The following is a 16036-nucleotide window of genomic DNA, read 5'->3' as shown; positions in this document are numbered from 1 at the left end:
GTATATAAATGTATGTATATATGAGTGTAGAAATGTGTCTAATTGTATAAGCATGTCTGTATAAGGGTACATTCACAAGAACGTGTGAGGGTCGTATATCTGGCTGCAAATTTGCTGCAAGATATACTTCCCTCATATTCGTCTATAGCGCCTGGGCTCGGTACGGTGAGCACAACGAGTACTCACTGTTTCGAGCCGTGGCCACAAAAGAAAGAGAGCGTATCTATGGCTGTAAGAACGACCATGCGGCTCTATTCTCTATGGAGAGGGGAGGGGTGAGCCGCTATCACCTCTCCTCCACTCCAGTGCGCCAGATATGTGCCTGCCATGCTATAGCTGGGCGCGCACACGTTTATGTGAATGCAGCCTAAATATGTATATATTTTTGGGGGCCCAGCCTTACGCCCCTGGCACAATGAGTGTGGAGGTGGCATCAGCAACAGCAGGAGCCCACAGAGTGTCACATTGAAAGAGTGTGGAGGTGGAAGCAACATGGAAGCGACAGAGTGGCACAATGATAGAGTGTGGAGGTGGCAGCAACCTGGAATTCCAGCCTCCATATGTTAGACCGCTTGTATGAACAGAGAAAAGCCATTAATTATTATTTGATGATGCACACGTCAATTTTGAAAATGGGGCAATTGTCTTCTTTCAGAAAATATTGGTCCCTGTCCCCAATGGGCCTCACAGTCTAATCAACCTACCAGTAAGTTTTTGGAGTGTGGGAGGAAACCGGAGGACCCGGAGGAAACCCACGCAGACACAGAGAGAACATACAAGGCTGTAGTGCTAACCACTGAGCCACCATACTGCCCATCAATCTCCCCATGATCTATCTCGTATAAAATTCTCCAAAATTAGTTTGTTTAAAGGAAGCCTCTTGCTGACTGTGACTGGTCATAAAATAGTTTTATTTTGGGGCCCCACTTTTAGTTTTGCCCAGGGCAATAATATATTTATAATATAATTTATTAATATAATATAATTTTTAATAATAGGCAATAATATATGTGGTTGCATAAGGGTTAGACGGATATCATCAGTTAAAAGCGATAGTTTAAGCTCCTTATCCATCACCATGATTCCCCTTATGTCTGCAGACCCTCTAATAGCTGCTGACAGGGGCTCTATACATAAAACAAACAGCAGTGGGGACAGCAGGCATCCCTGCCTAGTTCCATTATAAATCTGAAAGTGGGGCAATAACGAATGGGGCAGCTTGATAGTTGCAGAGTGATTGGTATATAGGCTCCTAATAGCATGCAAAAAGCGTCCCTTAGGCCCTAGTTCTGCAGGGTGCAAAACATGAATGGCTAGCCTGGGCGGTCAAACCCTTTTTCTGCGTCCAGACTCAAAAGTAGGGCCCCCCCTGTCGTTTTATGAAATACGTCAATTTGGTCTATAGTGCATCTCGTGTTATCCCCCCTTGTCTACATGGCACAAAACCCACCTGGTCTTTATGGATTAGTTGTGGGAGCCATGGGATCAGTCTGTTGGCCAGGATTTTGGTAAAGAGTTTATAGTCCGTATTCAGGAGCGCTATCGGTCTATAGTTAGAACTCTCAGGGTGGTCTTTATGAGGTTTAGGAATTAGGGTGATATAGGAGTCCGTCATATTTCCTAGAAGTGGGGAACTCTTCAGGAAAGAGTTGAACAGTGTAAGTACAGTATTTTTCGGACTATATGGCGCACCGGAGTATAAGGCGCACCATCAATAAATGCCTGCTAAAATGTCTAGGTTCATATATAAGGCGCACTGGCCTATAAGGCGCACCTGATTATAAGGATGTATGACCAGCAGGTGGCAGACCTGTGCACAGTTCAAGGCAGCTGTTGTCTGTCAGTACGGTTCATATATAAGGCACACTGGACTATAAGGCGCACCTTTGATTTCTGAGAAAATCAAAGGAATTTTTGGGCGTCTTATAGTCCGAAAAATACGGTAGGTGGGGGAGAAGAATGGCCTGGTATGTCTGATAATATAAATAAGTACGGCCATCCGGGCCATGTGCCTTACCCCCCAGTAGTCAGTAGCGTCTCTAGAGTGTCCACTATGACCTCCGCCTCAATGGGGGAATTTGGGCCCCAATCGCACTGGTAAGTGTGGGATATTACAGCCCTGCAGGAAGGCATCTAGGCGGGCATCTCTTGAGGTCTGGTCAACCGTTAGATGTTGGGTAGGTGATAGATTTAGAATAATATTTATGAAAATTGGGGAGGCACACATAAGGGAAGGGGGAGGGGTTCACAAGACATTACAATAAAACCAACAAAAAAATTAACTATAACCGAAATGCACCAGCAGGCACAGGGATCGGTGAGGGCATCGTCAATCCCGGGTGGGATCGAGGGCAAAAATCGCCCCTGTCACCCAGTTCTGAGGGAAGATGCCACTAACAAATTAGAAGAGAACAGTTTGTCGAAGTAAGTCTGTGGTAAAACTGGAGGTCCTAGATCAGTTAGTGATGGGTCTGAGTTGGACAATACTTTTCCCGGTCCCTACCCGTCCGGACTGCTGAAGCCCTAGTCCCAGTGAGATCGGTCAAGCATTATGGGGGTGGGCGAGCGGTTAGCCCCTCTGCAACTGCTCCTGTCTCAGTGTTTCAAAGTCGTCAAATAGCTGTACTCCGCATTCAATACTTAAGTGAAGGGCGGCATCTTCTCCTTTTCAAAGGTGTCCACTCGGGAAGGGGCGCAAGTGGTAGAGGAGAAATTTCCCAATCTGGGATGTCAGGGGTGTCAATTCCTAGGGTTTGCAGAAGTCAGGCAGTTCAGCATAGGTATGAAGTGGAAACGTTTGGCCGTTTTGTATGGCCAGGAGAGCAAATGGGAAGCCCCATCTATATGGTACATTGCAATCTCTTAGTTGCACCATAAATGCTTTCAGCTGGCAACGCATGTGCAAGGTGATCCAGGAGAGGTCTGCAAAGACCTGAATAAAGGTGCCCTTGTATGACAAAGAGTCCAGTTTTCGGACTTTTAGCATGATTTTCTCCTTCAGCTCATAGTCTGTCACACAGCAGATTATGTCTCTAGGTCTGGTAGCGGACCCTCTAGCTCCTAGTGCTCGATGGGCCCTGTCCATTTTGATTTTGTGCATCTCCGGTTCGCCCAGGATATTGTTAAAGATCATTTCCAAGACCTTTTTCACCTCTTCATGGCCTTTTGGCCCAGGAACTCCCCTAACTCTGATGTTATGCCCCAGTTATCTAGGTCCTCAATGTGTCGGCTCATGTCTCGTATGGCGTAGGTTTGATCTGCTACTGAGTCATGCAGCTGGGCTACATAAGATCTGGTATCATCATGGGCCAGCCTCAGACCCTCTTCGTTATCCACTAGGGACAGCAGGTCTTCCCTGACCGAGTTGAGCTCCGTCTAGAGTGTATCTTTAACTTCTTCCACTAAGTCCTTGAAGTCATTTTTAGTAGGTAGACTCAAACAGGTTTTGGAGTTCTGCAGCGAGGGGTGCAGCGATTGCTGATGATGAGGCTTCTGAGATCACTGGGCTACAAGGGGGAGCCCCAGGGGTCTTGCTCCATCATCAGGCCTATAAGGGAGGGGGTCATGCCCAGGTCCTCACTTGGAGAAGCTACCCAATTTTTTGGAGGGTCAGTGGGAGCATGCAGCTCATGAGCTGCTGTTGGGCCTCCTTTAGACACCCCTGGAGTAAGGGGGCGCGGGGGCTGTCATAGATGAGGTGCCGCATGGATCTGAACAACATTGTCTTAGTTTGTATGCCAATGACCTTCACCTATTCATGTCCCACACAAAATCATCCCTCCCTATGGGGCATTGAATTGAACAATGACTCTGGGGACTTTTCTGGCCTTCGCATAAATTGGGGTAAGCCCGGTCTTATGTATCTGACTAGTAAGGGGGCTTTTCAGATACATGATCTAGCAGTGGTAGATAGGTTTAAATGGGTATTGTTGTCACCAGACAACCATCAGAGACGCTGGATGTTAATATTTCCCCCTTGATGAGCCTTTTTAGAGAAAAGTTCACTGCCCCTTTCTGGGGTGGGCAAGATAAACTTGATCAAAATGCTGGTGCTTCCTAAATCATTTATGTTCTCCAGAAAGAATTGCTCCCTGCCCACAAGGAAGACAAGAAAGTATGAAAAGAAGCAAGTTACTTATCTCCTTTTAATGACATCCTGTAAAGACCCCAGAATGGTACAATAATGACCTGTCACAAATAAAAAAATTCTTCCTGATTGTCCCTGCCTAGTCCAGCTTCAACGATAGCTCTCACAATATTCATAAATAGGAAGGGTCCTCATTCTCTATTCATAAATAGGGAAGAATCTCCTGACAGGGTCCCATTAACATGAAGGGCACTGGTGGACTTTGTAGGTAATGAGATAGTGTTCTTAGTGTTCCGTCATTACTTTCCACTCTGGGACCACCACTGTCTTTGCCCTAACTACATGACTTAAGCTAGTAGCTTATGTCTCACAAAGCTTGCAATTCCATGCCCTTCTCCCTTCTCATACAGTCAGCACACCCACTTCCCATGTTCTCATACAGCCATGTCTTCCTCTTTCACTAGGGTACAGAGGAATAGGCTGTTGCAGAGATTCATAAGTTTTATATACTATACGTGTAATTCAATAAATTGACTCTTACCCCCAGGCCTCTCATGCCTTCCATCTGTGTGTAGTAGCATTGAAATTGGCATCCCAACATTCTTAGATCTTCCTGCAACTACCACATTTTTACCAAATGTTTTTATCCCTGAAAGACATAGAATTTTTAGTTTTAACTTTTAGGAAATTGTATGAGTAAGGGTTATTACACCCAGTCTGTGATCAGCCTGTAATCACAGATCGTACAGAGTCCAGTGTCATGGGCTGACAACACTGAAGGGATGGGATTCCCTGCATCATATCAAAATATAATGCAAGGAGCCCCTTCCTCCCTAATAAAGAGGAGCACTCACTCCATAATCAATTACAGTGTCAATAAATAAAGACTTTATCCACATTTGCAACCATTTTATTCATTGTTTCAGTTCATCTAAAATACACAATTCTTTTAAATCTCCACAACTTTGGTTATAATTACAAACCATATAATTAAAATATATACAAAAACTGCCTTGGACTGTTCAACAGGTATATTGGTAAATCTAACTGTGGGCCCAGATACGCGCTGCTCTGCCCTTGATACCATGAGTCTGTCCCCACCAACAGCTACTGACTCGGACCCAGGACTGCAACTCTATCTACATCATGGGGATCATCAATGTTCATCACTGTTCCTCTGCGGATACTGTGTGCAACAGAGGTTGGCAGGAGTTACATCATGTCATCGGGCCTGGCAGCAACACAGTGGCACATAGCAGAATAAATTGAGAGAAGAGAAGGTTCCACAATTTAAAAGGAAATCTACCAACAGTAAAGACACATATTCACTTACTTTTCTGCACATGTCTGCTGAAAATGATTCTTAACCTGAATAGGCTTGAATTCATCTAAATTTTTTGTTTTAAAATTAAGGTTACTGGGCTCAGGGGCTACTGTGTTTGTCTCAGTAGCCCCTGCTTGCTTCGTCTTCATTTAATTATTCACCACTGTTTGGGTGTTCAGTCCTTCCTCCTCCCCCCTCTTGTCATGTCGTAGAGTCAGTGATGTAAACCGCCACTTGGGAATTGCTACACATGCGCAGTTTACTGCTATGCAAATACATACAGATGTCACCGGCAGGACACGGAGAAGAAGGAGGAGGGAATGAATGCCTGGAGCGATGTGAATAATTACATGGAGACCGGGCAAGCAGGGGCTACTGCAACTTACGCAGGAGCCCCTGAGCCTAATTACCATGTTTGTAAAAGGTTTCATTAGACAAAATGCAATGATTTCAAGCTTATTCAACATAAGATCAATTTTCAGCAGGCACATGCTGATGGTGTAGCCGGAAAGCAAAATAGCTGAAGTCTTAATATAGCCACAAGTCTTAAAGGAAATCTACCATCATAATCAAGCACCTAATCCTATGTAGCACAGTAAGAGGTTATCAATACATTAAATAATATATCTGAGAAATTATCAAAAGAATTTCTATTTCATCAGATAATATATTTGTGCTGCAGAGTAAAACTTGAGAAAACATTTGTGCTTCAGACTAGTTAGTAGTGAACCAGCTATTTAACTTAAACTTCAAATCAGGCCTTTACATGAAATTCATTAATACATATAGATTGGCAGTATATACCTGTTCTCCTAATGATTTCCCAGACAGCTGCAGCAGTGGCGGGAATAATGGAGGACTGATCCAGGCAGAGTCTTCCTATATTTACTAAGTGAAAACCATCCACATCTTTTTCTGGAGCAATGGCATTACATATATCCCTCTCGTTGATATGCTCTAAAATGATAAGTGATTTATTAAGAAAAAACATATAACTTCTTTAAATGGGTTGTCCACGGCCATGCAAAAAAACATTGGTGGCTGGGAGGGGGCTGCTTAAAAATAATAAACATTTACTTACCTCCACGATTGCTTCCGCGTCCCGCGCTGTTGTCTCTCAGGTCCAAACAGCTACACGAAGGTGCAATGTGTTCAGCTTCCTGTCGGCATCGCGGGACACCGGGAGGAACCGTGGAGACAAGTAAATGTTTTTTTTTTACAATCTTAGACAACTGCTTTAATATGTTCTCTGTACTAAATATTTATGAAAGATATTTATACATTTAGAATAATAATAATCTTTTCATATCTGATTCAAAAAAAATAATAATCTTTTCATAGCTCCAGTGAAGCACCTTACAAATCACAGGGACATGTTCAGGCAAACATTGATCATTATAGAGTAATAAATTATAAATTCAACTTGTAGGAGTGAGGTCCCTGCTGAGGAAGAAAGGGTAACAAACAAGCTATGGTCCAAACATTCTTTATATGGTCCAATGTGCAGCTAACAGGGGAGGGAACAATAACTCCATGAAGGCCATGGGAGAGACCATTACTTAAATTGTAACTCTGTTTTGGCAGGGCCGGCGCCAGTACTGGGCTTACCTGGGCAAGTACCAGGACCTAGAGCTGCCAGGGGGCCCACATAGGCTCTACATAAGGAATCCATGGGGAGAGGGGTCTAATGAATCCATAGGGTGTGAGGGGGGCTTATATAAAATAACCATGAGGGGGCTGTTTGGTATGATAAACTAGGGAATATTTTAGGAAATAGGACACAGTTTTGGTTTCTGAATTTTTAATGCCGCCACATGAGTTCACTGCAAAGGGGCCTACTGAGGCTCTATCGCCCAGGAGCCTATTGAAGCCTGGAGCCGACCCTGTGTGTAAGCATAACACACTGCTACTATTTCTGTCCTGCAGATATGGGCACAGTGCAGTATTATTACAACTATGCTGCCTATGTAAGGGCACAGCATAATGCCACTACTCTTACCCTGTATATACAGGCACATTAGAGTGCAAAACAGTACAATGGATATGGTACAGCTAAGTTGTTCTATTGCTTAAACATTCAAGACTAAGGCCGCAAACAGAGGAAATGATGTGGTTCATATTGCACAGATGTCCCTAGGAACCACGGGGCCGCACCATAATGGGCAGTAATAGGACCCACTCCATTATTTTCGGCGCAGCCACTTGAGTTGCTCACCTTGCATTAGGACATGGTACACACATACAATGTTTGTTTTATGAGAAATTGGAGTTTTTAATGACACTTTTGGTGGTTCATACAACTTGCTGTTTAACTTTCTAACATGTTAGCAGATTTTTATATTTTGTATTAGATTCGCTACTTAAAATGTTTAAAAAATTCTCATTCTAATTCTGATGGGACTTGCCCATGTTCTTTATATGACTCTCCATGAGTGCCCATGGTTAGACAATTTACAGTAAGCTCTTTGAGCAAGCAGGAATAGAGAGCAATGGTTGTAAAATAGGCAGGGCAAACGACCAGGTCGTTATGTTATAACAACACATTATGTGCCGTTTACAGCATAATAAAGAAATGCACAAAAATTGTCAAACTCCTTTATGTTTAGCTAGTAACTTCTTTAACAATCACCCGTGTTTGTAAAAAGCTGGTAACTTTACATTCTTTTCATGCCAGAAAAATGCAGTCCTCAATACTAAAATGGGGCTTAAAGGAGAGGAGCGCGTTTATTGACAAGTAGTAACTAGATAACATCAGCACTTGGGTGGTGATGACATCGCATATAGTGAGTTTTGCAAAAATACAAACTCTCTTGTGTAAGAGCACATTAGAAGTCCTATTATTGCTCTCATGATTACTGAATACATCCTCTTATTGTGTAGTAGTGAGAGTAATTGGACATGTCACCTTGTCAGTTGATTTCATTCTTCATTTTATAGCATGTAAAGATAGTTATCCCTTTTTGTGGAACCACTTGTATGTGTGTCAGAAGGGTTGATAGGAAATGGAAGTTAAACATCATTTCTCAACTGCTTCAAGGAAATCTATCACCGGTATATGAGGTTTTTTAGCTAAAGGCACTTACTGGTCGGCTCTGTGCTGCTGATCCTGGAACATATCATGGTTAGGCACAAAAAACGTTGCTTTTGTCGAAAAATCTACTTTAGATAATATTAAAATGAAGCTCAGCCGCTACCTCCACGTCGTAGCTTACATTCGGCGGTTCGCTGAATTCTAATTATGCACACCTCCTCTTTCCATGGCTTCCTCCGAAAGCCGGTGACATCACCCGGCTTTCCGCACTTCTTGCACATGTGCATTATATATGGTTCTTACACAGCCGCTTGTCACGGGTGGTCCCTCGACCCACATCGCGGGTCGCGGGCTCACCCGTGCTGCCCTGCCCCCGCCAGCGTGCCACCAGCGCATCTCACCCGTCCCGGCTCCTGGCTCGCTCCCCTCCGCTGTGCGCACGCGTCCCCGACTGCTAGGGCGCGTGCGGCACCTTCTCCAAATTTAAAGGGCCAGCGCGCCATTAATTGGCGCTGGCCATATTGCCCAATTCTACATAAGCCTGCCTCTTCCTGTAACCCTTGCCAGATCTTTGTGCCTCATAGCCTAAGAGAAAGCTTCCAAGCGATTATTTCTGCGTTCCCATGTATTCCTGTGTGTTCCCGCTCCTGAGTCCTGTGTTGCCGTGTTATCCGAGTTCCTCCGTGTTGCTGTGTTCCGTGTGCCTGTGTTCCCACTCCCACCTGCCTGGACCTCCCGTTGCTGACCTAGGACTTGGACTTGACGTTGTATCTCTGCCGCCTGCCCTGACCCTGTGCCTGGACCTGACTACGAGATTGTCATCCGCTAAGGTACCTCGACCTCGGCTGCCACCGCGGGCTGGTCGCACCTGTGGAACGACCTGGTGGTATCCTGCTGCAGCAAGTCCAACCCGCTTTGCAGCGGGCTCTGGTGAAAACCAGGTGCCGCTTGGGCTCCGGTTCCAGGTGTCGGCTAGTTCCATCTCCCGCGATGGTCCAGAGGATCCACTGATCCTGACACCGCTGTAAGGAACAGCCAGTTGCACAAACGTTGTATATAAAGTGCATGCGCAAGAAGCCAGGTGAGGTCAGTCACTCTTGAAGGCAATGGAGGAGACCATCGAAAGAGGAGGTGTGCATGTAAGCTATGACGTGGAGGAAGCGCCTGAGCTTTATTTGAATATCATCTAAAGTTGAGTTTTTGACAAAAGCGTTTTTTGTGCCTAACCACGATATGTTTCAGGATCAGCAGCTCAGAGCCCACCAGTAAGCGCCTTTAGCTAAAAAAAACCCCCTCAAATACGGGTGATAGATTTCCTTTAAGAATGACAGAAATTTAATAAAAGTCTTGTTCTAAAAACAGAACTCAACAATTACCAGAAGGATAGACCACATTTTTGTATATGTCTGTGATAATAAAATACTTCTCTCAATAAAGATTATCATTGTAAATGAAAGCTAAGACCATTCTGTACAGTGGTATTTTATTATAAAAATTGCATCATTCTATACTACTCTACTACTCTACTCCATTCTATTCTATACTACTGTCCTATAGGATACAATGTAGAAAGAGGGGCAGAAATTGAGGCATGCAAGGATTAGGTCGGAAATGCTGCGAAGAGACAAAGATCAAGGGGATTTAGGGGTCCCAAACCCATGGTACTTCCATGCAGCCGGACTACAACATCTAAAGCGTTGGGGTAGGGACAGAGCCCGTACTTATCAGAAAAACTGCTGTATTACCATGAGGGGGGGAGGCCGCCCCTGTACCTGACGGAAATCAGGACTCAAGGTGCCAGATACCCACAATGTCTCTGATGCTGATGGTTTGGAGTAAAATTAAGTATATGCTAGGAGCGGAAGGCCATATCAGGTTCACTCCTCTATGGCATAACACTAACTTACTATAAATACAGAGCTTGACGGACTTTGCCTGCTTAAATCTTGTGAGCAACTTCAAACAGCGTTTGAGCTCCCACATGGCTTTTTCTATCTCTATTTACCGCTCTGGCATGGCTTACCAGCACAGATTAGGGAAACAGATCAGACATTACACTCCCACTTGATTCTTGATGAACTGGTGGCCTCTGGGTACACTAAGGGCTTAATCTCATTGGTCTATAAAAGGCTACTAAGCTCTTACAATAAAAAATTCCCATTGCATGTTAAAGCTAAATGGGAGGAGGAAATTGGCCCGTTAACTAATGAGCAGTGGTCAGTCCTGCCAGAGGGAACTCCCATTCATTCATTGTATGAGGCTCATAGGTTGTCTCAGTTATTTCTAATCCACAGTATATACAAAACTCCCAGTTGGAGCACAGCGCATTTACTGCATATGATATGGAAATGCGCATTTACTGCATATGATATGGAAATGCTGGAAATTGGTTATTTATTGGAAGTAAGTCCTGGCTCTGGTTCTTAAAATACAAAGCATAAACCTACTGGCTTCCATCATAGTTTACATTCTAGGTTCTCTGTTTAAAGAAGACTTTACAAATGCAGTCTCTATAAGTATGTTATAGCCCAAAGCGAATTGCTCAATTGGTTGTGCCCATCTGTGCCCATAGTGAAGGAGTATGTCTAGAATGAATACTATTAGAGAAAGTGGTGTATTGTAAGCGTATGGCTTTAAATAAATTAAAAAAGGTGTGGGGTTCTTGGGTGGATGATGCTAATTTTCCCTCATCTCTTCTGCAACACAAGCCATTGAATGCTATCAGCACATTGTAATGAATGGGGAGTAAAATCCACATATTCTGCCATCTCAGTGGATATATCTAGATACATTACGCCTAATATAACAACAGTATTAGGACATATTAGGAGTAAGATTAAAACATGGAAAAAATTACCTATCAATATGTTCGGCAGAATTGCCCTAATTAAAATGCAGTTACTTCCAAAAATTCTTTATGTATTATCTGCATCCCCAATGTGGATGCCCTTGTAGATCTTTAGGATCACCGAGAGTCTCTTTAGGGAACTGGTATGGAGGGGGAGAAAACCTCGTATTAAGTTGGAGATTATGATGCTCCCCTATGAAAAGGAAGATTATGGTCTACTGGATATGAAAGTTTACTTTTTAACAGTTTAAACAAAGTATATTCTGGTTTCAGCAGATTTACTTGCTAGGATATTGCGGGCAATATCTTAACATACTGGAAACTTTGGAGACTGGTATTTGGGATGGACAAAATAAAAGGAAAACTCAACCAACTCAACTCCTTATGTCTCAGGTGTGGAGAGAGATTAAGTCCCTCTGGAATTTGGTAGATATACTGCCATTAACCCATCTATGGAGGATTCAGAATTTGGGGATGCCCTAGGTTTTGGCCTTTCCGTGGATTAAAAAAGGGGTAATATATATCCATCAGGTAATCAGGAATGGTAAGATGAACTCTTTCTCCACCATCCAGGAAGAATTTGGGATTTCTCAGGTGTGTTACTTTCAGTATATACAACTGGCTCATTGGTGGTCTACCTCCAATAGGACTATAATGGAATGGGATAGACCACCGTCAGTGATAAATGTAATGTGGGCTTCAGTTAACAAAAAAATTAACTGCAAACATTTTTATAATACATTGGTAACATAAAGACACCATACGTACTCTAACAGAGTTGCAGAAAAATGGGTAGAGGAAGTGGGGGTATTGGAGGATCAGGTGTGGTCATAGACCTGTTGAGATACTTAAAATTCCTGCACACATATTGGCCCAGTTGTCTATACTCCAAAGAACATATTATACACCTAAAAGAATTTCAAAATTTTTGGGAGAAACTATTTGTTGTAAAAGATGTGGTTGGGAGAAGGTTTATGATGTGCATATCTTTTGGCTTTGCCCGTTTATTAAAAATTACTGGGAAGAAGTTATCGAGGTAATTAAGTGATATTCAAATCCCTTTGAACTTTATGGTTTGTGTGTTGGGAATTTGGCAAGCGGTTGATTGCTTGGATAAGGGGAAATATGTAGGCAAAAAATTGTTGTTTCTTGCTAGGTTTTGTATCATAAAGAAGTGGACCTCCCCGGATCCACCCACACTCATTTTTTGGAAACGAATAACCAACAAGACAGTTTTGGCCGAAGGCTTTGAAAATAGAGGAATGGGTCCCAAATCAAAACAAGCTTATTTTAAGTTATGGTCCAAATGATGGCGGGAGAGAGATCTGTCTGTGTTTTTCCCTGGGGGGGAGGGTGGCTGGTTTGTGAAGCAAAGGCCTTTGTAGGCCTTTCCCAGACAAAAAGATGAAAGCATTGGGATCTACATAGCCCTGCAGAGATTTACCAAAAGATCCACATCTAGTGGCTGACTTCTATGCAGTACTGAAAGGTACATCCTAATGAGATAAAAAGTCTAAAAGTTGGAAAATGTTGTAAACCATGTATCAAGGATCTGAGCGAGTGAAGGAATGAAGATTGCGGTGTAGAATGTTGTGCAACTATTTTAACTAAAGGTAACCATTAACAAATTGTAACATAAATACTTCTATGTCAAAGGTGTCTGTAGCCTTTAAGTGTGTGCGTTTGTGCCATCCTTATGTGCTTGTAAGAAGCTACATCTGGCATACAAAGAAGAAATTATATGTTTTCTTTAAGTTTTTAAGTAGCTAAATTAAGTGAGACCAAATTATATAGAGGGATCCTTTAATGAGAACCTTTAAGCGATCATTGGTGCAGTCATCCTCTGTTATTTACAGGTGACTACTTGAAAACTACTAGACTGTGTTATGAAAAACTATTTATCTCTGAGCTACTCAGCCTTTCCATTGCTTTAGGGTTCATTTTTATCCGCCTCCTCCTTTATACATTACATACTTGTAACAACAAATTTATATCTGATATCAGCACGGTCAAAGTACAGCTTGTACCTATTGATTTTACCATTATTTAATTCTTATTACTTTTCGTTAACAGTTTTTCTAAACAGTTTACTAAGAGTTTATCAACCACTTGCCTATGTATGACTTTATATGTGACAAGCATTTAAAACCAACCTGTCACCTGGAATGTCATTTTTAGCTGGTGACGGGTTTCAATAGCACATGCTATTCTGATTTTAAAAATGCTTATGTCAGCATTCTGAATCAGGGGGAAGGGGGTGGATGGCAGCTACAGCCTGTGTGCCTGTGTCTCCTCATGCATTCTTCCTCTACTCCACAGAATCCCCCTCCCCACACATGGCAGAGGAAGATGAACTGCAATTGTGATTGTGCTGTCTTTTGACAGATGAGATCACTCTGCACAACTCTTGATGTTGTAGGGAATCCCCGTTTTGATTGCTCATAGGAATTCCTCTTCTTTGATATCGGCAGCTGGAGATTCCCTAGCCAGAGGGGAATCCATCATCAGTCCATATATAGTCATTCCCTACGCAGGGCCGGATTAAGGGTGGTGGGGGCCCCTGGGCGCAAAATGGTGGGGGCCCTTCCAAAAATGTATTTGGAGGTATATAGCCTGCCAGCCCCCTGTAGTATGTAGCCTGCCAGCCCCCTATAGTACGTAGCCTGCCACCCCCCCCTGTAGTATGTAGCTTGCCAGACCCCTGTAGTATATAGCCCGCCAGACCCCTGTAGTATACATCCCCCAGCCTTCTGTAGAATTTAGCCACCAGTCCCTTGCAGAAAATAGCCACAAAATAATAAACTTCATACTCACCTCACCTTCCCTTCCAGTGATCCCACAATGCTGCAGGCTCTTACTCGATCTTCAGGCAGCTGCCGGGCCACTGAAGACACAGCTGCCATCAATGGGGGAGATCGCCGATGCACTGTTTTGGTGGCAGCATGTAGTGATCTGACGCCGACAGTGTGACGTTATCACTCGCCGCCAGCGTCCCATCAAAGCCTGCTGCCGCCAAAACAGTGCATCGGCGATCTCCTCCAGAGAAGACAGCTGTGTCTCACTGACACAGCTGACATCCTAGACCCCTATGTGCGATCCGGGCGGCCACGGGCCGCTGCGCTTTGCACACAGAGACAGCTGAGTCGCTGACTGTCAGAAACTGGTGGGGGCCCCTTCAAAAGTGAAAGTGGTGGGGGCCCCGGGGCTCGAGCCCCAGGAGCCCCTCCTTTAATCCGGCCCTGTCCCTATGTCAGGGAGGGTTCCCCCTGACACAAGGTTATTTATGATAACATGAATTGAATTTATACTAGACGGGAGTTTAACCCTCCAGTTTAGTAGTAACTAAGAGCTTCATTACAGTACAGTACTGCATTACAAACCTAATATACTGATGTATAGAGATGTATCTTCTAAGAGAGATCTCTATAAATCACTACATTTTTCCATCTTGTTTTAAGCCTATTATTAATACAGCTACCAGTAGGTATGACTGCAATGGCACAAGGGATGGTTAGAAATGTTAGAGGGGTCCACTCAATAGTAATTTTTAGGTTAGTTTATTTAAAGAACGTGTTTCTGTGGCGGTCCACCTACTTCATCAGATCCTTACGGAATAAAAGAGCTGCTGTCATGAGTGTCTAATATCTTTGAGTGTCGACATAAAAAAATAGTAGGTATTTTTTAGGTGTTTCTAATGTTTACAAAATGTGTAATTGCAGTGTAGTGCAAAAAAGACCTCCAAAATCTATAATGTGATCCTGTCATTTCATGTCTTAAAGGAAACCTACCACTTGTAGTGGCAGGTTTCCGATGGCAATACCGGGCACCAGCTCAGGGTGAGCTGGTGCCGGAGCTTATTTTAGTTAGTGTTTTAAACCGCGGTATCGCGGTTTAAAACCCTTTTTAAACGTTGTAGCCGGCGCAGGCAGGTACGCGCTCGGCGCTTACCGTGCGCGCGGCTACATAGGAAGTGAATGAGAGCCGCGTGCACGGTAAGCGCCGAGCGCGTACCTGCCTGCGCCGGCTACAACGTTTAAAAAGTGTTTTAAACCGCGATACCGCGGTTTAAAACACTAACTAAAATAAGCTCCGGCACCAGCTCACCCTGAGCTGGTGCCCGGTATTTCCATCGGAAACCTGCCATTACAAGTGGTAGGTTTCCTTTAAGTGAAGCCGAACTGTCAAGTAAATTATATAAATACCATTGATTTATAAAGTACAGGCAGTCCCCGGGTTACATACAAGAGTGCCAAACAAACAGTCGCATATTACAAACCATAAAGGTACCACATGAAGGCTAAAATTGTCTTAAAAGATTGAAAGCTGCTCAAAGAAACAAATTATATTGTTTATTTTTCATTTTTTAGTTTTTATTTTTATTTATAATTTTTCATTTTATTTTTCATTTTTTATTATAGAAAAACGTGTATTACAGGCAAAGGGCCCAATGACCTGAAAACACAAACCTCCTGGAATACTTACCCCTTGGTTGTAAACCTTAACACATATATGTTAATCAACAAATATAGATTTCATCTATCAAATATCGCGTCTTTTGTCTATATATAATCGCTATGTTCTATGCATGAATATGTTTTTAAATGTCTTAAATATTGGTCCTCAACTATTGTAATTGAATATTATATCGAGACAAGCAAATTAAATTAAATTGTTTTTTGTTAACAAGTTGTTTACAAATTCTTGTTACCAAATTGTTTACAAATTGTTTAAATCGTTTTTTGTTTA

The 16036-nt window shown here is 43.1% G+C and overlaps 1 protein-coding gene across 3 annotated transcripts in view; it reads right to left on the bottom strand.

Annotated features, from left to right (window-relative positions):
- Window positions 1-16036, bottom strand: part of MTHFD2L (methylenetetrahydrofolate dehydrogenase (NADP+ dependent) 2 like) — a 61395-nt gene that overhangs the window by 13753 nt on the left and 31606 nt on the right. For all 3 annotated transcript variants that reach the window (XM_072126609.1, XM_072126611.1, XM_072126610.1), the window contains exons 4-5: window positions 6216-6368; window positions 4629-4736 (exon numbers count right to left, since the gene is read on the bottom strand). In XM_072126609.1, the coding sequence (XP_071982710.1) occupies window positions 4629-4736; window positions 6216-6368 (261 nt within the window). The remainder of the gene's footprint in view (window positions 1-4628; window positions 4737-6215; window positions 6369-16036) is intronic.

Source organism: Engystomops pustulosus, chromosome 1, assembly GCF_040894005.1.
Source record: "Engystomops pustulosus chromosome 1, aEngPut4.maternal, whole genome shotgun sequence".
NCBI classification, from domain to species: domain Eukaryota; kingdom Metazoa; phylum Chordata; class Amphibia; order Anura; family Leptodactylidae; genus Engystomops; species Engystomops pustulosus.
Note: the sequence above shows the minus strand (reverse complement) of the source record. Positions and strands in the feature narration are given on the sequence as shown.